The 26,638-nt window shown below is 34.8% G+C and overlaps 1 protein-coding gene across 3 annotated transcripts in view; it reads right to left on the bottom strand.

Moving 5' to 3' along the window:
* Positions 1-26,638, bottom strand: part of TASP1 (taspase 1) — a 278,215-nt gene that overhangs the window by 23,471 nt on the left and 228,106 nt on the right. For all 3 annotated transcript variants that reach the window (XM_043983168.1, XM_043983170.1, XM_043983169.1), the window contains one exon: positions 16,087-16,160. In XM_043983168.1, the coding sequence (XP_043839103.1) occupies positions 16,087-16,160 (74 nt within the window). The remainder of the gene's footprint in view (positions 1-16,086; positions 16,161-26,638) is intronic.

Genomic DNA, 26,638 nt, shown 5'->3' with positions numbered 1-26,638 from the left:
ATAGGTTCATCAATGGTTTTTGTTTTGTCTTGTTTTACAGTGAGACTACATGACAATATAGGAGGGTACATGAAAGGTGGGGAAGGGTGCAAGGGGATGGACAGTAATGTGTGATGTACCCAGGTCAAATAGAGTGCTTTCAATGAGGAGAATCCTATCACCTTAGAAAAAGAAGACCCAACAGGGGAGTGGATGTAGAGGAAGAAGAAAGTATTGAAAATGTAGGGAGAAAGGATGGAGTTCTTGCTTTGGTGATAACAGGGTGTTACACTGATGAATACTCCTATGAAGGAAGAGAAATAATGGTCTCTAAAGAGAGATGGAGACTTTGGGCTAAATGTGGTCCAGGGGATTTGATATTTAAAAAGTCTACTCATCCCACCTCAAGGGAAGAAGGAGGAGTAGGAACTCTGTGTACAATTGGGATCTGGGGTATGAGAGAGAATGGTCCAAGGTAGAGGATTTTGAGGCAAATGTTGGGAAAAGGTAATCAAAAGAGGCTATATCTCAGTAGTGTTCTGCATAATCAAGAATGTGGTGGGCGAAGGGCTCAACTATGGGACAGGGTCCTTTCTGACATCTGAAATAATTGGAATTGTTTTGGAGGTAGGGCATAATGGAAAATCAAAATCCATGGGGCAAGCTCTATAGAGTAGTGGCAGACATTGTCTTAAGGGGAGACCTTAGAATGAATACTTTAGAAGCTTGGATTGCATGAGAAATACAGAAAAAAGAGAGAGACCAGGTAAGTATAGGAATCATGAATGAGAAAAGTAGGGTGTAGAGTAGACAGGGAGGATGGATAATTAAAAGTGAGAGAAAACCTTTTTGGAAAGGGATGCAAAAGAAAGTGATTTTATAAACTAATGAAGAGGACTTATTTGAATGGGAAGAGAGGAAGGAAGAATATACTTGACAGAAAGAAAAAAAAAGAAAATTATGTAACCAGACAAAAGCAGGAGAAATGGATGAATTAATAATCAAAACCCCAAAGGGAAAAGGGTAATAAATGAGAGAGGAGAGGATCAAGATGAAGGTAAAGGAACCAATGGGAACAGGGTCACCTTAAAAAAGATTAAGGTAAAATTGTGTTTATAGTAGAAAAGGGTAAACCATAATTTGAAAAAAAAAAAAACAATATTGGAGACAGATGGAGGAAAATATATATCCAACTCATAACTAAATAAGAATGGATTAAACAATGCAATAAAGGGAAAAAAAAGTGACAACGTTTAAGAAAATAAAACCCTACAACCTGTTACTTACAAGAAACATTTAAAAAACATAGATATCCACAAAATAAAACTGAGGGGACAGAGAAAAATTTACTAAGAATGAAGTGAATCCAAAAAAGAAGGAGTTGCAAATATGCTATCTGAAAAAGCAAAAATAAACATTCAAAAAAAAATAAAGTAGAATAAACTAGGTAACTATATTATACTAAAAGGAATCAGACAATTAATCAATATCAGTAATAAACTTATACATACAAATGAACCCAAATTCATAAAGGAAATATCTAAGTTACAAGAAGACACAGACATTAACACAATAGTGACGAAAGGTGTCAATTTCCCTCTATCTAGATTTAGAGAAATCTAACCAAGATATAAAGGAAAAATATGGAACTAAATAAATTCCTGAAGAAATGAGAGTAAAAATACATATCTTCTAAATGGGATGGCGAAAGAATAGACACATATTTCTCAGTACCACATTAAACTTTTATAAAAATTGACCAGGTGGGGGCAGCTAGGTGGCGCAGTGGATAAAGCACTAGCCCTGGATTCAGGAGAACCTGGGTTTAAATCCGGCCTCAGACACTTGACACTTACTAGCTGTGTGACCCTGGGCAAGTCATTTAACTCCCATTGCCCCGCACCCAAAAAAAAAAAAATTGACCAGGTGTTAGGAAATAGAGATATTACAGACAAAAATAACAAGGCAGACCATAAAAGCAGCAATTGGTTCAGGGAGCACAAACAAAAGACAAAGAACCAAATGAAGACTTAAAAATGAAATCCTAAATATAGAGTGTATCACAGAGCAAATCATTGAAACAATTAACAACTATTTAAAAGAAAATGATAATGATGAAACAACATACCAAAATTTCTGGGATGCAGCTAAGGCAGTCCTCAGGGGAAAAATCATATCCTTACAAACATACATTAACAAAATAGAAAAAGAGAGGATTAATGAATTGAATATACATTTTAATAAATTAGAAAGCCAACAAATAAATAAGCCTAAAATAAGCACAAAAGAGGAGATATTAAAAATTAGAAGAAAATATATAAATTGGAAAGAAAAAATCCCATAGAAGTGATAAGTAAAACTAAAATCTGATTCTTTGAAAAGACATAAAATTGACAAGCCTGCTTAAAAAGAACAGAAAATCATATCAATTAAATAGCAAACTAGGTGAAATAACAAGTCAAGAAATAAAATAGAATGATCAGAACATAATTTACAAAGTTATAAGCTAATAAAACAGAACACAGAGGATGTAGATGAATACATTAAAAATATTAAATACTCAACCAATCAGAAGACCAGATAGAGATCTTAAATAACCTTATCTCATAAAAGGAAGTAGAGATATTGGTGCAAATGAATAACCAAAGAAAAAACTCCAGGTTCTGATGGATTCACAGAAAAATTCTATCAAATATTTAAAGAAAAATCAGTACCCACATTACTCTCAAATATTGAGAAAGACAGCATCCTACCAGAATCCTTTTATACAGTAACTATTATCCTAATGCCTAAACCAGGAACAGATAAAACATAGAAAAAAACACTATATGCCAACATCATTAATGAACACTGATTCAAAAAACTTTAAACAATATCCTATCAAACAGACTATGGCAATTTATTCAAGAAATGTTTCATTATGACCAAGTGAAATTGATAGCAGGGAAGCAATGATGGCTCAACACTATGAAAAAAATCAACATGATTAATCATATAAAAAACCCAAAACATCCAAAACCACATGATCAGCTCAGTAGATGCATAAAAATCCTTCGTTAAAATACAAGCCTTTATGCCCAAAACACTACAAGGTATAGGCCTAGAGGGACTTTATTTTAATATCACAAAAAGCATCTATCTAAAATCAAAAGCAAGCATCATTTGCAATAGTGATACACTAGGATCTTTTCTAATAAATATGTAATGAAACAAGGATGTTCACTCTTCCCATTATTTGATACTGTTCTGGAAATGCTAGTAATAACAATAAGACAAGAAAAAGAAATTAAAAGCATGAAGATAGGTAAAGTGGAGATAAAATTATTTCTGTTAAGATGATAGTTTACCTGAAAAATCCTAGGCCAATGAGCAAAGACACTAATTGAGACAATGAACAGCATCAGCAAAGTTGCAGGCTACCAAAAGTACTCAAAAATCAACAGATTTTCTACATATTAACAGAACTCAAGAAACAATCATAGGAAAAGAAATTCCATTGCAAATAACTACAAAATGCAAAATTTATCTGGGATCATCCTCTTAAAGCACATAAAAACTTGTATGGATTGACTACTCATGTATAACTTTTTTTGAATTGCTTGAGGTCTTGTGGGTTGGGGGGTGAGAATGGAGGGGAGAAGTTGGAACACAAAGTTTAAAAAAATTGATGTTAAAATTTTGTTTTTACATATATTTTGGAAAATAAAATTCTATTAAAAAAAAAGATGAAATGGGAGGGACTTACTGGGGTAATAAATACCACCGAAGCCCTAGGTTCAGGTCCTAGATCTGAGACTGGCTTTATTATGAGACAGGATGCCTCTCGCAATAAACCTATCTTTCTACAAAAACAAAAACAAAACAAAACAAAAAATAACAACAACAACAAAAAAACCCCAAAACTTGTATGGATTAAATTACAAAGTGTTCCCTAAAGAAATAAAGAACAACTAAATAGCTAGAGGAAAATTCAGTACTCATGACTAGGTTGTACCAATATTATAAAAATGACAATACCACAAAAATTAATTTACACTTTAGTGCCATAGCAATCAAATTATAAAGAGCATACTTTATAAAGCTTGATAAAACAATAACATTGATTTGAAAAAACAAAAGATTTAGAATGTCAAGGGAAATGATAAAAAGAAGTTGGGACAATAGAGAAATAGCACTTCCAGACCTCAAACTGTATTATAAAGCAGCAGTCATCAATACCATCTGTTTTGCTTAAAAAATATAAAGATCAGTGGAAAAGACTGGACAAGGAGAGTCAGAAACAATAGAATCTAATAACCCAGCAGGTTATAAAGTAGAAAACAAGGTACTTAGGAAAAAGCTCCTTTTTAAATAAAAATTTCTGGGAAAACTAGAAAGAAGTCTGGCAGAAATCAGGCTTAGACCAACACCTTACACCATATTCCACAATACATTCTAGAGGGATACATGACCTTAATATTAAAGATCATTAAATGAAGCATTCATATTGGCATATTTTTGTTAAAGTCTCTGTGCACAATGTTCTCTTGGTTCTGCTCATTTCACTACACATGATTTCATACATGTCTTTCCAGGCTTGTTCTCCTTCTTCTCTCTCTCTCTCTCTTTTTGCAGGGCAATGGGAGTTAAGTGACTTGCCCAGGGTCACACAGCTAGTAAGTGTCAAGTGTCTGAGGCCGGATATGAACTCAAGTACTCCTGGATCCAGGGCCAGTGCTTTATCCACTGCACCACCTAGCTGCCCTCCAGGCTTTTCTGAAGTCATCCTGCTTGTCATTTCTTATAGCACAATAATATTCCATCACCATCATATGCCACAGCTTGTTTAGCCATTCCCCAGTTGATGGGCAGTTAATGTACTTGCCCCCAAATGGTTGATTTTTCCTTTGAGCTGATTTAGTTTCTTCCTTTAGTGGAATGATCAATGAACCATTTAGAAAAAGTCTAAGTATACAAGGCTAATTGGACAAACAAAATTGTTACCTAACACTCCAAAAACTTATCTTTTTGTTAAAGACAACTGGATCATTAAAATGTGTGTGTGTGTGTGTGTGTGTTTCATAGATTTATCATTTGGAATATTCTGTGAGATTTCTAAAAACCTAATCCAAAGAAATGCTTATTTCCTGCTTCTCCCAAACTGAGCCAGATTTAAATGGATGGAACATAAAGCTAATTTGCTACATTTGGAAATAGTTGTAGAATTTTTTTTAAAAAATGGAACAAATGGATCATTTACTACCCAACTCCTAGAGCTAGTCTATAAAATGATAAAGAATTTGAGCTGTATTCTTCATATATTACCTATCAGTAGCACATAACCTACTACCTTGTAAAATGCACTTTGTTGCTAGGAAGTAGGAACTCTTTATTTGCAGGGGTAATATTGTTAAGTAGGTTACTAAAAACAGTTATAATTTGTTCAGAGGCTATTCTTGGTCTAGGCAATTACCTTTAAATCTAGGTTATTGTCCCTGTAAATCGCTATGTGCTATCAGTCAGGCACTTTCATAAAATTGGAGTCTATTTTATAGGATTCACAACAAACAGACCAATTGGGTGCTTTGTTCTCACATGCTTAGTGGAACCCTTAAGTTTCCAAGACTATTGCCTGGGGGTTCTTAAAATGCTACCTCCCTCTAAAAACCCAACCCTGCTCAGTAGTAGCTGATGGATTACCTTTTTTAAAGACATTGTTTTAAATAAAATCATTCAATGAAGTGATCTTTAAAGAAAACTTGTGAGCAAAACCCAGACCATCAAAACACATCTTGTGGCAATAATGAGGTACCCTACTGAGCCAAAAGATATTTTGAAATCTCTGAACTATCATCATATCAGAAAGAATTGTAGGTTTAAAGTCTGGCCCTAGAGCCACAAATGTGTTTCCCTCCATCTTTCCCTGAGATGTCCTCTATTTCTTCTTCCAGTTGGTTCACATTTATGTTAAATTTGGCACAGTGCCAATCATCTAGTCTTCCTAGATTTTCTTTCCATTTCTTTTGATAATTTCCTATTTCATGTACTATGTTTTATACTGTTAATCTTTCCCTTATGTCTGTGTTTTAGGCATGTTAAGTCATAGTATGGCTTCAGAAATCTCATCTGTGCTGTCTCTAATTACCGAGTCTTTTAAACTGTGGTTTTTAATCCTTTAAGAACTTTGGAATCCTTTCCTCCTGGGAAACAAATAATGGTAGGTACTATATTAAAGTTACATAATATTGCACTGCAAGTTGGATTCAGATATATCTGCTTCTATAATTCTATTTCCTAAAAGCAAAAGCAAAAAAAAAAAAGCATAACTAGTAAGAATCAAATGGGATCTCTGGATTATTCTTCCATTAGCTAGCAAGACTATTTTTTCCATTTTACATATAAGAACATAGCATATATTTATTGAGTTCTTTCATCAAAACAACCCTGTGGAGGTAACTAGTGGAAATGTTATTTTTTTCATTTCAAAAATGAGGAAAGAGAAGTTAAATGGCTTACATGGATAGTAAGAGATGGTAGTACCAAGTCTTGAACCCAATTCTTCTGCCTCTGTATCTAGTACTTTCTGCACTACAACAAGCAGAGAAGTTAAGTAGTTTTTTCCAAGGGCACGAAGACAGCAAGTGTCATAAGAGGGTCTATAACTTAGGTTGCTTGTCTCTTTCAACTTTAATTAGTCAATTAATCAATCAACAAGCCCCATATGTGTTAAATAGTATAAACAATAGAGGTACAAAAATAGGAGTGAAACAGTCCCTGATCTCTAGGAATTTATGGTTTACTGAAGAAGACAATATATACATACTTAGGTATATAGCATACAAAAGAGATACAAGGAAACTTTTGGTAGGAAAGATCTAGCAGCTTACAGGACCACTAGAGGTCTCACGTGGAAGGTGGCAATTGAGCTTTTTTTTTTTTTAATTTTAAAAAATCTTAGTCTGAATTTATAAAATAAAACAAGCATTTCAATAACATAATAGAACAGGAAAAAAGATGATTGTACATGAAAATGCAAATGCGTTATATACAACTTGCTATTCTTTTAATATATATATAATAAAGGTATCAAGTAACTTTCTTTTATTTTTCTTTCTTCCCTCCCCCGCCCTAACCCCAGAGATGGCTACCATTAGACGCAGATATGTGTGTATACATACATACATACATACATACATACATACATGTAAATCCATTCTATACATACTTCTATTTATCAGTGGTTTTTCTGGATGAAGATCGCATCTTCCTTCATTGTCCTTTTTAGTTAATTTGGGTATTTATAAGTCAAAATGACTTCTTTGCTCAAAGTTGTTCTCAAAACAATATTGTCATTACTGTATACAATGTTCTCTTGGTTCTGCTCATTTCATTCTTCATTATCTCATGCAAGTCTATCAACGTTTTTCTATGATCATTGAGCTCATCATTGCTTATATCCCAATAGTATTCCATCACAATAATATACCACAACTTGTTCAGCCATTTCCCAGTTGATGGGCATCCCTGCAATTTCCAGTTCTTTGCCACCACAAGGAGAGCTGTTATAAATATTTTAGAACATAATCCTGTTCCCCTAATCATCTTGGGATACATACCTAGTAGTAGTATTACTGTGTCAAAGGGCATAGGTAGTTTAATATCTCTTTAGGCATAATTCCAGATTATTCTCCAAAATGGCTGGACTAATTCACAGTTCCACTAACAGTGAATTAGTGTCCCAGTTTTTCCACTTTCCCTCCAAAATTTGTTAATTTCCCCTTCAATCATTTTAGCTAATCTGACAGGTGTAAAATATCTCTGTTTCTTTTAATTTACATTTCTCTAATCAATAATGATTTAGAGCACTTTTTCATGACTATAAATTGTTTTGATTTCTTCATCAGAAAACTGCCTGTTCATATGCTTTGACCATTTATCAATTAGGGAATGACTCATTCTTACAAGATGTTACGAAGTTCTTTATATATTTGAGATATGAGAACTTTCTCTGTCTACAAAATCAACCCCCCCCCCAACACATATTTTCTGCTTTCCTTATGATCTTGGCTACATTTGTTTAATTTGTACAAAACCTTTTAAATTTAATGTAATTGACATTATCCATTTTATACCTCACCCTGCTCTTATTTATTCATAAATTGTTTGCCTTTCCATAAGTCTGATAGGTAATTTTTTCATGTTATTCAAATTTTCTTGTAACATCTCTCTTTATATTTAGGTTAGGTATCCATTTTGACCTTATCTTTGTAAATGGTGTAAGATATTAGTCTATACCCAATTTCTGCCAGACTGTTTTCCAGCCTTCCCAACAATTTTTTGACTACCAAATTTGTTATCAAATAATGAATTCTCATTCCAAAAACTTGAAAGAGATTAGGTTTCTAAGAGATGGAGATGAGGAAAGAGTACATTCTAATGCAAAAGCACAGTGATGGGAAAAAGAGTACATTTCCCTTCTAGCAGCATCCCTTTGAATTTTTCCATCATGACTCAGAAAACTCTTCTTCCTGGAAGATCACTTCAGCCCTGAAATTCCCACCTCAAAAATATACTCTGCCCCTGGGCAGGGCTCCTCCTTCTGATGGTACAGCTCTTCATAGAACTTCCATTTTAGGAGAGTGCCCAGGTTAGCTATTTCTTCATTTCCCACCAGGCCGAATGAACTCCTTTGGAATTTTTCTTCAAGCCCCTCTCTCAGGTACCTTCTCCCTCTTTTCTCACCTTTCTAGCATTCTTTTACATGTTGACTTCCCTATTAGAATACAAGTCCTTTGAGGGCAAGCACAGTCTTTATTTTTTCATGTATTTGCATTTCCAGAGATTAACAAAGAGCTTGGAACATAGTAAGCACTTAATAAATGCTTGCTGATTGGCCAACTATGAGCAACACTAAGAACACTATGGCTGGACCACAGGGAACATGAAGGGGAACAATATGTAACAGTATTGAAAAGGCAGATTGGGGTCAGGTTATAAGGGGCTTTAAATGACAAAGAGAGTTCATATTTAGTCGTACTGATAAAAAAATCCTCTGGTTTACTGAGCAGGAGGGTTACATGGTTATGCTTATGCTTTAGGAAATTATTCTGACAATTATATGGAGGATGAATAGAGTGAGGCAAGACTTGAGGCAGGGAGACAAAACAGAAGGATAATGCAGGGGAAAATGATGAAGTAAGGCTGAAACAGGGTAAATGCTCATAGTCAAAAAAGTATTAAGTGATAGAGTAAAGAGGCTCTGAGTTCAAATCCTAAGTCAAGAGCTCTATCTACCAAGTCATTTAAGTCACCAAGTGAAATACTGAGGGAGAAAAGTAAGTGACCCAAGGCAGAGCCTAGTGTTACCCTTCAGTGAAGAGGTATGAGTGATGATCCAGCAAAGCAAGCTGAGGCATATCACAAAAAAGTGAGGAAAACTAAGAGAAAGCAGTGTCACCAAACAAAAGAAAACCTAGATTTAGCAACTTTGGAGAGAGACATTTCACTTGAATGAGTTCAGAAGTTAAACCGCAAAAGACTAAGGAATAAGTGAAACGAGTAAAAGCAAAGGCAATGAATACCAGTAGCATTATTAGGAATTTGGCTAAGAAAATGAAGAGAGATATACTAGAGAGGATGTCAGAGCCTAATGAAGGTTTTATTTTTTTTAAAGGATGTGAGAGACTTGGGCATGTTTGTAGGAAGCAGGAAAGGAACAAATAGCCAGGAAGAAACTGACGATTAGAGGGGAATGATTTTAGGACATAACAGAACCCAGTTGAAATTAGATAACAGAAATTTGTAGTGGAACCCAGTCATTTTTATTTTGTGACTTCCTCCCATTCCATTCAGCAACAGGAGACAGCCATATGACCTCTAAATAACAAACTGTACTAAACCAACATATTTTTTTTAAAAAAGGAACTTAGAGATAACAGTAAGTTGAATAGTATTTGGCAGCATCATAGTATTAAAATAGTACTGTATAAGGAAAAGAACATTTGGCGAGATCAACGATCAGTCTATAATCCATGCTCAATCACTCATTTCACAAGGTCAGAGTAATTAATTTATTTTTGCCTTTGTTACTGCATATATTAAAGGGGAAAGGTTTCTTACCACAAAATTATTTACAAAAAATAGTTTTAAGAGGTACTGTATATAATTCAAATATTTAATAGTTTCAGGTTAATTCACATAGGACTCAATAAGAACCAGAATCAAAGAATGTTATGAATTTACAGGTCATCTACACCAACCCTCTCATTTTATAATGCTGAAACCTAGGAAGGTTAATATGACTTATCCAAAGATCCACAATGAGCAGAACAAGAATTTGGTCTGTTTATTCTTACCCTGGTATTCTATCTTATATAATATTTTGCCATCCTAAATAAGTAAATTTTCCTGTGCTTAGATTGCACATTTCCTAAGTAACAATGGTTCGAAGTTATATTACTTTAAAATGCCTGTAATGATTTTTGAAGAGTTTTTCATGGCATCTAGCAATGTCTATGCTAACAAGAGAGAGAAGGTGGAAGAAACTCTTTGATTTTCAGGTTTTTTTTTTTTCTGTTTTCTCTGCCTAAAAGAACGGTCTTTGGACTGGAAAGGACAAAACAAAAATGGTTAACAGGGAGTAGATATCCTAGACAAGTAAGGAGACAGTAAGAGAGCACCAAATTATCCTTGAATTCAAGCCAGTTGGCCCAGATGAACTACATCATTGGGTACAGATGGTTAATACACTTTCAATGATATTTAGAACACTGTGGAAAATAGGAGAAAATAGACAGAAGTGCAGAAGAGTAAATTTTCAAAAAAAAGAGAAGAGACTAGTCTACAAACTTTAGGGCAGTAAGTTGACTGCAATTCCTGGGAAAGTTCCAGAACAGATTATTTATTTATTTATCTATTTAATTTTTTTTTCTTTTTGCAGGGCAATGAGGCTTAAGTGACTTGCCCAGGGTCACACAGCTAGTGTCAAGTGTTTGAGGCCCAATTTGAACTCAGGTCCTCCTCCTGAATCCAGGACTGGTACTTTATCCACTGCGCCACCTAGCTGCCCCCAGAACAGATTATTTAAAAAGGTAGTTAATGGACATCCAGAAAAGAAACTACTGATTACAAAAAGCCAGTATGGTTTCATGAATAACAAGCCAACTAGTCTTCTTTTTTTTGATGGGATTATCAAATTGGTACATCATGGGGATATTGTAGATACAGCTTACCTAGATTTTAGCAAGCTTTTGATAAAGTTTCTAGTAGTACAATTCAATTCAAAATTGGCTGATTGGTCAGACTCAAAATAGTTGTTAATGGTTCAATGTCAACATGGCTGGAGGTCTACAGTGGAGTACTCCATGAGTCTGTGCTTGGCCCTGTGATGTTTACCATTTAAATAAACAATTTAAATGAAAGCACTGATGGCATGCTTTTCAAATTTGCAGTTGACAGAAAACTGAGAATGATAACTAACATGCTCTGTGAGGGGATCAGAATCCCAAAAGAGCTTGACAAGCTAGATCATTGGGTCGAACCTAATAATACAAAATTCAAGAAGAATAAATATAACATCTTGTTCTTAAGCTCAAAAAATCAACCTCACAGATAAAAGGTAAGGGAGGCAAAGTTCGATGGCAGGTTTTCAGAAAAATATTTGTGTGTTCCTGCAAATGCAATGAGTCAGATGTGTGATGTGACAACCAAAAAAAAAAACCCCAAAAAACAAATGCAATTTTTTGTCTTTTTTTTTTTTTTTTGAAGAGGAATAGCTTACAAGAATAAAGAGATGATAGGCCCATTGTACTCTCTAAAGGTCAGACTACATCTGGAATACCACTGTGTTTAATTCTGGGCACCAAATTTAAGCTAGAGTATCCAAAGGAGGAAGAACAAGATGTTGAAGGGCTTTGAGTCAATGCCATATGAGAACTGGTTAAAGAACTTGAGATGTTTCCCTAGCATAAGGGAATGCGATTGCTGTGTTTAATTAAGAATTTGAAGGGCTGTTATGAGAAGAGGGATGAGACCTCTATTTGGCTTTAGAGGACAGAAATACGAACAATGGATCAAAACTGCAGCAAAGAGCCAGACTTGGGCTTGATAACAGGGAAAAGCTTCCTTAATAATTAGAGGTGTCCCAGAGTGGAACAGGCTGCTTGGGGAGGCACAGTAGATCCACAAGCAGAAGCCAACATGACACTTGTTAGATATATTAGAGTGGGAATTCTCCTTTTTGGAGCATGAGTTAGATTCAATGGTGGCTCTCAGTCAACTAATAAACATTTAATAGGCATCTACTAGGCCTAGTGCTAATCACTGGGGAGGCAAAGAAGGGGTAAAAGACTGCCCTTGCCCTCAAAGAGCTCTCAGTTCAATGGAGGAGAAAACAAGGAAACAAATCTATGCAAACATGCTATAGACAGGATGAATCATGAAAAGAGGGAAGGCACTGTGGGAAAGGCTTCCTGTACAAGATGAGATTTTAGTTTGGACCAGAAGGAGGCCAGTAGGTGGAGATGAGGATGGAGAACATTCCAGCGATGGGGGACAGCCAGAGAAAATGCCTGGAGGTAAGAGATGGCAGTACAGCAAGGAGGTTGGTGTCAGCAGATCAAAAAGTACACAATGGGGTGTAAGTCGCAAGAAGATTGTAAAGTAAGGGTTGGGCTAGACTATGAAGGAATTTGAATGTGAAAGAGAGGATCCTGCATTTGATCCAGGAGGCCATAGGGAGCCACTGAAGTTTACTGAACATGACATGATCAGACCTGTGCCTTAAGAAAATCACTTTGGTAACTGAATGAAAGATGAATTAGAGTAGGGAGAGACTTGAAGTGGCCAGATCTACCAACAGGCTACTGCAATAGTGCAGGCATTCAAGGATGAGGGTCTGTACTAAGGTGGTAGCAGTATCAAATGAGAAAAGGGGGTATATTTGAAGTATGTTGGAAAGGTGAAATAGACAGGCCTTGGCAACAGATTAAATATAGAGGGTGAGAGACAGTGAGGAGTGAAAATGACTCCTGGCTGTGAACCTGAGGGACTGGGAGGATGGTGCTGCTCTCTATCATAAAAAGGAAGAGAGGAGAAAGAAGAGGGGATTTAAAGGGAAAGATGAGTTCTATTTTGAACATGTTAAGTTCATGATCTCTACTGGACATCCAGTTCAAGATGTCTGAAAGACAGTTGGAGATGTAAGATTGGAGAATGATGAAGAGGTTAGGGCAGGATAAGGAGACTTAAGAATTATCAGCATAGAAAAAGTAACTAAATCCATGGAAGCTGATGTGATCACCAAGAGAAGTAGTATAGAGGGAGTTGAGAAGAAGGCCCAGAACAAAGCCCTATGGACACCTATAGTTAGATCATGTGACCTGAATAACCATTTAGCAAAGGAACCAGGGAAGGAGTGGTCAAATAGGTAGGAAGAGAACCAGAAGAGAGTGATGTTTTGAAAACCTAGAGAGAAAAGAGTATCAAGGAGAAGAGGGTGATCAACAGGTCAAAGGCTACAGAGAGGTCAGGAAGAATGAAAGTTGAGAAAAGGCCACTGGATTTGGCAATGAAGAGATCATTGGTAACTTTGGAGAGAGCAGCTTTGGCAGAATAACCTATTTTCAGAATGAATTTGGTGTTCAAGTTTGGTGATGGACAGAAAGAGGATAGTTTTTAAAAGATGAAGGATGAGTTGAAAGCATTTTCTTACCCTACTGCCTTATTCATTTTGATATTAAAGCCCTTATAATAGTTTGAAATCTATGTTTTGCTAACTGGTAATCATGCTAAGTGTGTACTCACTGATTTATGTTTTCAAGGAAGTCAGCAAAGAGAGGAACCATGCCAAATAATAACTCTTTTAAAAAGACCAGTGTGCCCCACTATGCCCTGCTCTCTATTTTGAGCCCCGTTTCCCATCTATAACTTTGTCTTACTTGCAATACAATAAAATTCCAGCCTTTATGACAGAAGAGATGATTTTTTGATCAATAGAAGCCAGCAGCCAAGGCATTTGTGGTTTTTCTCTGGAAAGCATTTGCAGCCACAGGCTCAAAGGAGGAAGAAAGGGAGAGGGATTAACTCTCTTCAAGGAAGGTCAAAAACATAATTTAAAAGTGAAGCAAGAGGAGCAGCTGTGTCTGTCAGCCCAATCAAGATTACCAGCTGGAGAATTTACCAGCAATATGAAAACAATATACACCAGATGTCAAACGATGCAACTGTGAGCAAAACATCTTTGGGCACGATGTTGCACTGTTAGCTCTCTTTACTAGCTAGATTTCATGTTAAATATTAAAGTCTTCTCTAGGCCACCACCAGCTGGGAATAACAAGAACGCTTCCTCACAAGGGACTTTATAAATATTACTGTACACAACACAATTGGCTTTAATGCTGCATTTAATGCCATAAATTTTTGCTTGTCTAAAGGTTATTTTGAGTCTGGACTCAACACATAAGGAGTAATAGAAACTTCAGTGTTCTGCAACTGAGATCTAAGTACTTCCTTCAGAGTTTTTAGATATATTTTACTTGGGTCATTAATTTTTTTAAAAAAAGGTTCTTAATAATGACTTTGAAGGGTTTTAAGTTGAAGAAAAAATAGAACTGAAGAATTATAAACTTTTTTCACTTGACTCCAAGAAAGCAAACTATCAATCTATTAAATTACATACTGCTTAAGGACAAATTTGCATTTGTCACTATGCCCAGCACACCAGAGTAAAAGTTCAATATCAGACTTAAAATGTTAAAAATCATAGCTCATTTGTGCACTCAAAGTACTAGGAAGTCAAGATGGCTGTCCTGTTATAGTACCTGTTATTAATGTGAAGGAATTGTTTTTGGAAAATTCTCATATGAATTATAATTTCCTCATCCCCAATTTCTAAGTTCAAATCTTATAACTGACCACCAGAGAATTTAGTTTTCCATTTATCAGGAAACAAAGTAATTTTTAATTTACCCACAAAAAAGCCCTCAAACAACTAACTATTAATGGGAAGAAGTGCTCTGTCTGGTGAGAGCAGAACAAAGGAGTGGAAATCTAGATAGATAGATAGATGATAGATATATTAATAAATGTACTGACTCTTTAAGATGAGTCTACAATGAGAATAGAAATCAAACAATTATAAGCTCTGAATATTGCTGGCTAATCATAAAAAAAAATCAAAATAAGCATTTTCTAATCACGAACATCCAGTTAATGATGTCTTTGAATACTTACTAATGACACAGTTTTATTTTATCAGACTTTGTTTTCTTTCTTTGAACAATTTCAAAAAATAAGAAAGGTGTTAAAAATTTAAAAAACCTAACTGATTCGTTTCAATGATCTAGTTGAAGTATGGCAATACACAAGAATATCACTACCAGTTATATCTCAAATTTCTATGGACACAGAGAGACATGGGAATATAAAAATAAAATAATGAGTGAAATAACCATAACCAGAAGAACATTAACGAAAGTTAAAAAATGTAAATAAAGAAATCATTAGAAGTTGAATTCTAAGTAATTGAAAAACTACTAAGAATAAAAGGGAAAAGATAATGAAATATATCTCATCACTCATCACAGCAGAGAGGTGGGAAATAACTAATGCACACTATTATATATGCTGTCATATATAATCTCCAATTAAATATTTTACTTCTTTTTTTTTCATTACAAGGGAGTATTCAATAAGGAGGGAGTGAATGAGAGATAACTATGAGGCAAAGACAAAATATATTAATAAAACCATATATTTAAAAGTTTATAGTCCAATATAAACACTTCCAAATTGAAGTTTAAAGGTTTTTAAGGAGAAAAGAGCCTTAAAAGTATAACATATTCTATTTGTAACGTTTGAAAGAAACATGATATCAAAGCAGTAGCATTGTTCTATCTATGCTTAAACAAACAGCTGTTAAGTGTAGCCTTAACAAAATAGGGTCAAGCCTGCAAACCTCCCTCAGGTGTTTCTTTGATACCCTGTGCTGTTCATCACTGTTCTTCTACAGCCCTACTGCATAGGAGTGGAAAAGGGAAGCACAAAAGGAATACTTGAATCAAATCAGCTTGTTATAACATTTTAATGGTTCTAGATTCTGCAGTTTACAAAGCAATTTCTATGTCTTACCTTGGCTTTGCCATCCTGGGCTGACATATATCCAACACACATGCTCTCAGTTGTATGACTCCATAGAAACTCCACTACCATGGGGAAAATACAAATAAATGCATTCAGATTAAGCATGGAAAATAAAAAATTTTTGTATTTTAATAGAAGTTAAAGATAACATTTCTGTAACTGTTAATACTCAATACTTTCCATTTGCTCCTTGGTTTGAACTGAACTATGCATAAATGTCAAGAATGATTTAATACTTAAAGCTATGTAATGCTATTTATTGTGGAATGAAAATTGAATTTCTTCCTTGTCAAAATTTATGATTATTACATACAAGAAATAAAAGCTCTTCTGTTTAGAACCTGTAGTGTTTTTGTAAAGCCCTGTAAGTATACAAATTGAGTGAATGTAATGTTCTATAATGTAGTTTCTTTTAAAAATAAGTTTCTGAGTATAACACACCAAAGCATGTTTTTTCCAAGGTAAACCAAATAAGGCTTTACAGAAAATGTCTCTACACCTGTCTTTTAAAAAATGTCAGAAGTCTGTGATGATCAAAATGCATTACTCAACAGTGAAGGCTATGAATACTTGGCCATCAGTCTGTTTATATCTATCAGCCAATTAAGCCCGAAGACAAGTGTTTGAATTCAGACGCAACTTTAGGATCAGTGATCCTAAGATTTTGAAGCCCTTGCCAGACATCTGTGGAAGAAAAATCCAGGAGGAAAAAAAGAGTTCTCTTTAGCTATGTGGCTTACTCCCTCATAATTAATTAATCACCCAATCTGCCAATCTGCTCAGCAGACTCTCAACTGAAGGCTGTAAGAAAACACCATCACGCAAGTCAAGCAAGCAAGTTTTTACAGATGGTTTTTCTCCTATACACATCTGCTTTAAACTTCAAAAATCCTCAAATACAGAGCAAAGTCTGGGGTATTTTAAATCTCCTAACAGTCAATGGACTCAACAAGTCTTACTGTATTTCCCTCTCCATTATGACGATGCAATTGTATTTGCATACAAAAGTGACATTTCTTCAAATCTACACTCATCTCTGTCCCCCAGTAAAGGATGATAATCACTGATAAGTGAGCCTAGAAAAATAAAAAAGGAAATAAAATAAGAAAAGAAAAAAAATTTTTTTTACTTTGTAGAAAATCTATAAGGTTCTTCAAAATAGCAAACCACCTTGCTCATTTAAAAATGCAAGTCAATTTGCAAAAATTGAAATTATTCAGTCTTCAAGGACTACATTTATCCCATGAGGTGAGTAACACATATAAAGAAATATTTCTTTCAGTAGTGACTACTACATTATAATAATCTTTACAAAACACAGTAATACTCAGTTATTCAAAATGATGAGGAAGAAGGATTGCCAACCTAAATAAAGTCTGAATTATTAAATATTTCTTAGGAAACATAATTTTATTACTTTTAGAATAAATAGCAAATCAAATAAAATGAACAAATTGTTTTTAAGTAGAAATCTTTAAGGAACTTTCTTTAATAAGAGAATAATCAGCAAATTACATTCCAGTTTTTATTTATAGATGTATATTTCACAGGTGCCTGAACAAATCTTGTGTTGTTCCAAGTGTTTTTAACCCTATGCCTCCATACTCTTGCACAGTTAATTTGTATTATGAAAAATACATTTGCTAAGCAGAGGTAAATTTCCAACTGGAACACGTTCAGGTTATCACAGATATTGAATTACTATAATACAATTTTTTAACATTTACATGTATTCCTATATCTACTTGCCCTTTAAAAGGAATTAATGTACTTTCATGATAAAATTTTCAACTTTGGCAAATGCCAATTTCCAGTTTCTCCTTAAGACATTAGAAAATGATACCTATTAGCCTTTCTGAAAATGGCTTTCGATTATTGTTTAGAATAGTGACAACCCCAAATTTATTGGAAGAATGAAACCTTTCACACAGAAAACTTGCCTTAGATGATCTTTTCCACTAGAAAACTAGGAAAGAAATAATAGTATTTAAGACTATTTTAAAAAGCTGAATAAAATGTTATTATTGGTTGAATTCTTCTGGGTGGTGGGCTGGAGAGAGAATTGGGCCTGGAGTCAGGAAGATTGGACTTCGAATTTGACTTCAGACACTTACTTGTTATGTGACCGTGGCCAAGTGACTTAACCTTTGTTTGTCTCAGTTTCCTCATCTGTAAAATGAGGATAATAGCACATGCTTCCCAGTGTTGTGAAGATCAAATGAGTTAATAATTATTAAGTGCTTAGAACAGTATCTGGTACTATGTAAATGTTGGTTATTATTATTATTAGTTTTTTAAAGGGATAACAATAATACAGTTCTTGTTTGAATCTTAATAATAATTAAAACTCAGAATTTTCACAGAAAAAGTAGCATCCTTTACAATTAAAGTGTCTCTCTATAAGACATTCCTTGTGAATGGGTCAAAATGTCCCATATTTATCAAAAATATGAAGAATGATATGACAATGGTAGCAAATATTGTTAATTCAGTAGATAGCACTAATATATTATTTTCATTGTGATAACTAATATTAAGATATAATTGATATAACTGATATAAAGATATAATTAAGCTAACATTTGTAAAACACCAATACTAGATATTAGGCCTATTTTTTAAAGCTTGGGAAAAATTGTCAACAGGTCAGGTCAAGATAACTTTCTAAAAGACAAAAATTCCTCAAATATATATATATTTTATAAATTTTTTTTTAGTGAGGCAATTGGGGTTAAGTGACTTGCCCAAGGTCACACAGCTAGTAAGTGTTAAGTGTCTGAGGCCAGATTTGAACTCAGGTACTCCTGATTCCAGGGCCGGTGCTCTATCCACTGCACTACCTAGCTGCCCCCTCAAATATATTTTAACATTCATTTATGTAAAAAGTGAAAATAAGTTCTTTGATATATGTTCATGAATCAATTGACATGAGAATTTTCCTGTCAGATGACTGTGACATGAGGAAAAGAGAAGCAGTGTCAATAAATAGTGACAGAAACTGTATTACATGGAGATGTGTAGGACATGTGTTCTACTGAGATGACAAGCTAATGGATACTGGGAGGAAAATTAGAATGATTTGTACATGTTACGGGCCAGTCTCTTTGCAAAATGGTTAAAATTACATTAACTGCTTTCAGACTACTGTATTAACCCCTCAGGGTATTCCTCCTGACTAAAGGTTCTACTTAAGTTGTACTGACAACTTACTATGTGTGACAGCCCTCAACTCAAGTGTTGGGGTTTGCCTTCTAGTGGCATTTAAATTGCAACTTCCTCATCTTATATTCTAGTTAGCGACTATTCACACATTGCTTTCTCCTTGGATCTCTCTTCTAAGCAAAGAATTTCTCAATCAGTCATCTTAAATTAAGATCAATCGAGCAAAATTCCCTTATCAGGTCTGCAGTGAAGTTTTCTGTAGCCAAATAGTTTTTATAGTCTAGACAGACAGAGAAAACCTCTGACTTTTGCTGACTTTTTTTTTTTAAAGGCTGTCCTCCAATTGTTAACAATCCTCAGCAGAACTGAGTCCCTTGACCATTTAAACCCTCTCTGCTTGACCTTATACCCCAGAATTTCTCGAAAGGAAAATGGGACACAAGATAAGAACCTACTTACAATGGGATGCCAGCAAACCATATGGTGCTCCTAAGCCCCAGGGTCAAAGTATATTCTGTCCTAGTTAGCATAGTGTTTAAATTATTGTTAATTTAATAAAAATAATTAGATTTATTTTTAAATGTTAAGTATTTTTAAAAATTCTTAGAGGTTTTCTTGGAGCTATTTGAATGAGTGACTTTTGGCAAGTCAATTAATCTTTGCCTGCCTCAGTTTCCTCATCTGTAAAATGGGGATAACAGTACCCACCAACAACCAGGGTTGTTGTGAGGATCAAATGAGATATTTGTAAAGCACTTGACAAACCTTAAAATACTATACAAATGCTAAAGATTATTAATAGTAGTAGTATAAGTTCAAAGGACTCAACAATAACTTGTAGCAATGCTACAAGTGTTATCATTGTGTTATCTTTTCCATCACTAGTTTTATATTGATATAATGCCACAGAATTCACACAAAATTCAATTACTGCCAATTCAATTTCATGCAAAAAACTTGTATCCACTGAAGATACAAAGAAAAAAAGGAAATAAGTTCCTAAATTTAAGGAGCTTACATTCTATTCAGTGGCTACAAGTACACAGATAATGCAAATACAGTTAGAAGGGGAGAAAGTGAGGAAGGCCAGTGGGGTAAGGAGAGAAAACTAACATTTGTGGGAATTAGGAGGCAAATCAAGACTCAGGAGGTAAAACATGACTGAAAAATAACTAGGGATGGGGAACAGAGTAAAGAAGTGAAGACTCCAAGGCCAATATAGATTTATAGACATAAAGGGAAGGAAGATGGACAAAGAAAAATGCCAGTCAAATAATACCTTAAATCATACTTTATTGTCACAAGAATTTTGTTTATAAATGTTTATAGCTGAGAAAGTTGAGGTTCATACAAGTGACTTACCCAAGGTTGCACACTTAGTAAGTGGCAAACCAGAACTAGTACACAGCTCCCAGCTCTTCTGAGGCACTTGTACAGGATATAATATATGCCACAAGAGACTACCCCCCATATTTTGATTTCATTGCACTGAAAACTGCTTGAAATGGTAAACCACTGAAATGGCTGAAGGCTGGATTTTTTTAAAATAAAGAATTTGTCATTGTGATAAGATTTCTTATAATTGGATTTTATTAATCTGCCAAAGAATTTACTGATCAGCTATGTATGAGTGATTTATAGCATCTTTTGATATATGAAAAATTGGCTCTAATTGTTCAAGATATTTTCCTTCTTTAGAAATTGTCCCAATAAATATTGTTGCAATTTAAATCAACTTTCACAGTTCCTTTACAATTCCATATTCCAGAGGCCAAGAAAGAATGGGTTCCAGGGCTGAGATGTTATAGGAATTAATACTAAGTCCAATGAAGTCACATTTAAAATTAAACATCTAGACTTGGAAAAATGAAACAAATTTTTAAAAAGGCCAAATAATATGAACACAAAGAGAAAGTACTAAGAGCTCATGTAACAAATGCTTAAAGTTCAAATACTATTAACTCACTTTACAAATTTACTTTACAAACTTTGTCTTCAAATATCAGCTTCATCTTTAGAATGGGAAAAAGATCAGGCAATCTTACAGGTATATTGTCAATCTTAGTAATTAGAAAGTACTGTTGAAACTAAATAACAATCACTGCCCCTCCCCCACAATGTCACTAGGCCCCTCCCACCTAACAGGTGTCTTTAATTCCATTTGAAAAACAAATTTCTTCTTTATTTCAGGGAAAACCTGCTTTCTCTGCAAAAAGACTAAAATGTGGTTTACTCTTTTCATTGAAAAGTCACATTCTGAGAGGGTTTCTGTGTTTTCAATTTTACAAAAAATTAAATGGCCAAATTTTAATGTAGTGTAAATGCAGACTGAATTGCCTAGTCACAACTGCTTAAAAATAGAGTGTACTATGTAATGGAAATAAGTGATATTGCCGGGTGCCACGAGAATATATCTCCTTTGAAGTGCATGTGTTTATAAATGCTCGCCAAATTTTTAATGCCAGTAAAACCAAAAGGCGGTTTGGAATTTTTACTTACAGTAAAATGACCTTTTATCTTTTTAATGTTCCAGGAAGCATCAACTCAACCTAACATTTTTTTTTTATTTTTAAACCACAGCATGCTTTGGTAACAGCAACAAAAATTAATCATTAAAACAATTTTTCCTCTTTTGAAAAGGGAAATAAAACTCCACTAGTGTGAAGCTGCAACTGGAAATTGCAGAACTTATCATATTAAGTGGAAAATGATAAAGGAATTTAGCATTTTTCAAGTCATATCAAGAAGTTAAAAATCAGCAAGGAGCATATATTAACTTCCCTTGGGGGAAAGGATACTTTAATACACAAATTTTAATTATAATAATATCATCATATGAAATTATTAAAAATACAGAATCCTGTTTAGATGGAAGGCTTTAATATCCATTTCTTATTAAGGCTTCTAAACTAACCTAAAAGTGGTCGTAGTTGTTTTTTTTAATTTAGACATTCACTCTGTGAACATTTCAGTCCCTGCTTTTCTATAACTGTGTTCCAATTAACAATAATGTTGTCTTTGTAGAAGAGCTACTGCCAAAGATTCATTGCATTTCCAATATAAATCCTATCGCCTTATATCCCTAATGCTTGCACATTCTCAGCTTTTGTTTTTCCTAGCTGTCAACAATCCATGGAAAATCATGCAGCCTGTTTCTCATCGTGATTTGTCTACCAACAGGGCTGATCCAAACGCAGAGCTCCTGCTCACTTCAAAGGGAGTTAGTTCCGTGCTCAGATCAGCTCAACGGAGGCAGTGAACAAGACGAGAAATGGGGCTGTGTTGAGAGATTAGGAATTTATCCCATATAATTATATTTGCATGAACTCTAATTAAATGTATCTAATCACAAGCTTAAAATGAGAGAGAACTCATTATTTTCTTCACTGGAAAGCTGTGTGTGCTTTTGTTTACATATTTATTAACTATGCTATGCACAGCGGCCGCAATAAAGCCCATCTGTAGGGGCCTGGAAAACACATGTAAAGTACATAGCAGTACTTCAGCAGGTAAAAATGCATTGTTTTTCTCTTAAGAGCTTAGAGAAAATGAATTCTTTTCAGCTGTTTCATTCCATAGTCAGGCATTTATTGTGCTTTAAAACAGTGATTCTCTATCCCTGCCTTGCTAGCTTCTCATTACTGTGAGATGGGTGTTGCAACCATGTTCACATCCAAATTGTCCATTTATGAGATCATTTGCAAGTCCCTGTCTTCTGTTCTCTTTTTCAGATGCTTCTGAACTTTCTTGCTTTTTTCCCCACCTCTGCATCCCATTCATCGTTAACCAACATTCAACTCCCTTAATATTTATTTTTTAAAAAAGGATAGGAGTAGGGGCAGCTAGATGGCGCAGTGGATAGAGCACCGGCCCTGGAGTCAGGAGTACCTGAGTTCAAATCCGGCCTCAGACACTTAATACTTACTAGCTGTGTGACCCTGGGCAAGTCACTTAACCCCAATTGCCTCACTAAAAAAAAAAAGAAAAAAAAAAAAAGAAAAAAGGATAGGAGGGTAGCATGTTCTATGGCAGTTCAAACTGGAAATACAGTAGCAATATTTTTTTTAGCTGCCATAGAATTAGTGAACAAGCCTACACTTGACCTCACCTAACAATAATACGAGATCCTTTTACTATTTAACATCTGAAGTGGAGTCACTTCTTCTGAAGGCACTGAGGGTTAGGGTCTAAAGTAAGGGTGTAAAGTAAAATTCCGATGCAGACAAAATTACCCTTTAAAACCATTAAAATCAGCCATTATAGAGTGCAGTATATTTGCATTCATTTTAAATGAAAGGGTTAGAATCTCTTTAAAAGAAAGTAGTCTGTATCATGTAGATTGATCTGAGATGGTTGCTATGGAAATAGAATGCAAAATTTATTTTTCATTATATCCAGAGAAGCCAGGTAAAGAGGCAGGAACCAAGTTTTCTACTCAAAGGAAAACAAAAACAGGTGAAGACAACTGGCAGAAAAACAAATGTTGGGGGAAAATATTTTCACATTAATGTGATTGCATTCAGCCACAGCATAATTGCTCCTTTCTGTTTCACAGTGAGAGAAAAAAAGGTATAAGAAGTTGAAAAGAACATGGAAAGGGTCTTCCACCTATCTAGGAATGCTAAGAAGGCCAACTAAATTTGTCACTTACACACACCTAAGCAAAATGAATAGATTGTGGGTATAAGAAGTGTTGATTCTAAAATCACACAGTGAGGCCAAGATGTTCATAGAGCAGATTCCCATCTCTCATCTTTTATTCACTCCAAGGCCATACATTTTCTGAGTGGAATGCCAAAAGAATCCCCCTCTCTGTTTCTATCTCTTTCCCTTTCCTTTTTTCTTTTTCTTTTCCCCCACTAAGGCATATAGTTGAATTCAGATAAGTTACATGTGGATATAATGTAACTCCATTGTACCCACTTTGCATCAGTTGCTACAAAGCATTTTTAAAAAAGCACCTGAACCTTGGACTCTTATCATATGTGGGTTCTGATAAAAATGAATTATCCATGAACTCAAGACTCTATTGCAAATAATCAATTGGTCATATGGGCATCTAGGGATTTCACAAAACTTCCCCAGGCAGGAAGGGGGACGGATACATGATGTTTCTGTTTTTATTCAATCTCTACTGTACTTCCACCTCAGAGATGTTAATATGGGGCTCTTTCTACCTCTCTACCATCACTACCAGTCCTTGTCCGGCCCAGGGGGATCCTGACTCCTTTTCGAATTCTCTTGACTTTGGTGTGAACATGCCCTTTGTTTACTCCCACAGAAACCACAGAAATAAAATGCAATTATGGTTCTAGAGGGCAAGGATTGTATCAGTTTTTAATCTTTGTCTCCTTCAATGCTCAGCCCAAAGCCTTGTGCACAGTAGGCACTTAGATGTCTGAATTGTTGAGTTGAAAGGATGTTATTAGCAGCTAATGGAAATGAAGCAAAATAAAACTAGTTTATATAATACAGAATTGACAAGTTACAGAGGGTAGGAACATCTTATCCTGATAGATCTTTAACCTCTCTACAAATGGTTGGCACAGGTGCTGGATTTAAATAATCCTGTTCCAATGTAAGGTTCCTTAGCCTTTACTGCCAAATAGTTGGATATCATGCTGTCTCAGGAAAAAAAAAAAGGTGCAGTACCTTCCTTTCTGTGGTTACCTCTAGATAAATTCCCTGTTCCTTTTTACTTTAGAACAGGCATCCCTTCCTGGGCTATTCTCAACAGATAGCAGGGTAAGTGCTTCAAGACACTATGTGTCCATCACATTTGCAAAGCTCCACTACACTTCTACAAGCTTAGATGTATGAGTAATGGCTTACATCTCCCCACCAGGGAAGTGTTCACCCAAATCTTCTGACCCTAATAAGTTTGTAATCCTGTACAAACATTACACATTTAATAGTAACCCCATAAAATTCCGACCAGCATTAGGGGAGGAGTATTTTCATAACAGAACGTAAAGGCAAGGGGGAAAAAAATCTTCTGAATGTCAGATGAGGTAAAGGAAAAATAAAAATAAAAACATTCCTTGAGAAGTAGAGGAATGGGAAAGCTAAAAGAGAGTCAAAAGAGCAGCCTCTGGTCAAATTTGCTCACCTCATGCCTCACTCTTCTCTAGTAAGGAAGTTTTTCATCTTTTGTATAGTCACCCTGGTAAATGGTTTATCTCTCCCCACTCCCTTTTCTTGCTTCCAGAAAAGAGCAAGAAAAAGCTGACTGATCAATCAATACACATTTATTAAGTACCTCAGGATGTACAATGCTAGGTAATGGGGATGCAAAACCAAAAGCAAAATATTCCATTCCTCCAAGAAATTAACATTCTAAAGGAGTGAGGACAATGACATGTACATATACAGTATGTACAAAAAGCATACAAAGCAAAAATAGGTATAACAGCTCTTTTCGTGGTAGCGAAGAATTGTAAATTGAGGGGATACCCATCAGCTGGAGAATGGCTGGACAAATGGTATATAATTGAGATGGAATACTATTATGCTATAAGAAATGATGAGAAGAATGGCTTCAGAAAAACCTAGGAAGACTTCTATGAACTGATGCAAAGTGAAGTGAGGAGAATGTTGTACACAGTAACAGCAATATTGTAACAACAATCAACTGTGCAAGCCTTAGTTCTTGACTTCCTCTGATATTGTCAGTTGGGTAATCTACTTTCTGTCCTTTGCCATGTGTAAAGCAACTTAGTAATAGTGTCCAAAGAAGTCTGTCAAAACTTTTTTTTTTTGCCAATGTAACATTCTTTAATGACATCCTATATTTTAATTCCAATCTGGTTTGCAGAAATAAAAATATGAAGTATTTTAAGACTTGATTAAAAAGAAAGTAAACAAAAGAATAACCTTGCTTTGATTTATTAATTTCTGAAAATAGGTTATTTTTCCTCTTTGGGAACAAGGGGAGAATAAAGGGTGTCCTATTTCAATGATGAACTTAAATGAATTAGTCAGAATCTGGGTAGACCTTAATGATAATTTACTGAATATTAATTTGGTGTTATATTTTTAAAAAATCTACTTTTCTCAAGTAGGCTCCATGAATCATTCATAATTTTTCACAGATTAGGGCACACATCATTATTGGCATTATAGTTCACATATCCGTAAGAAAATATAAATAACATCTGAAGACAATGGATTTTGTGTGCAGTAAACTGTATCATGTGACCCTGAATGCACTGACCTTCAGGAAGGTAACAATAAACTCAAAGTAAATCCAAGAGTTACAGTTGTTCATTTCTCCTTTAAACTTAATCAGTTTAACAGACGCTGATTTAAAGGATCATAGCAAAAAATAAATTTCCTTAAGCTAGACTATTTTGGAAAAATTTATACTTTAGAAAATTGT

Source organism: Dromiciops gliroides, chromosome 2 (genome assembly GCF_019393635.1).
Source record: "Dromiciops gliroides isolate mDroGli1 chromosome 2, mDroGli1.pri, whole genome shotgun sequence".
In the NCBI taxonomy this organism is placed as follows: domain Eukaryota; kingdom Metazoa; phylum Chordata; class Mammalia; order Microbiotheria; family Microbiotheriidae; genus Dromiciops; species Dromiciops gliroides.
The sequence above is the reverse complement of the archived record's forward strand: the minus strand, read 5'-3'. Positions and strand labels throughout refer to the sequence as shown.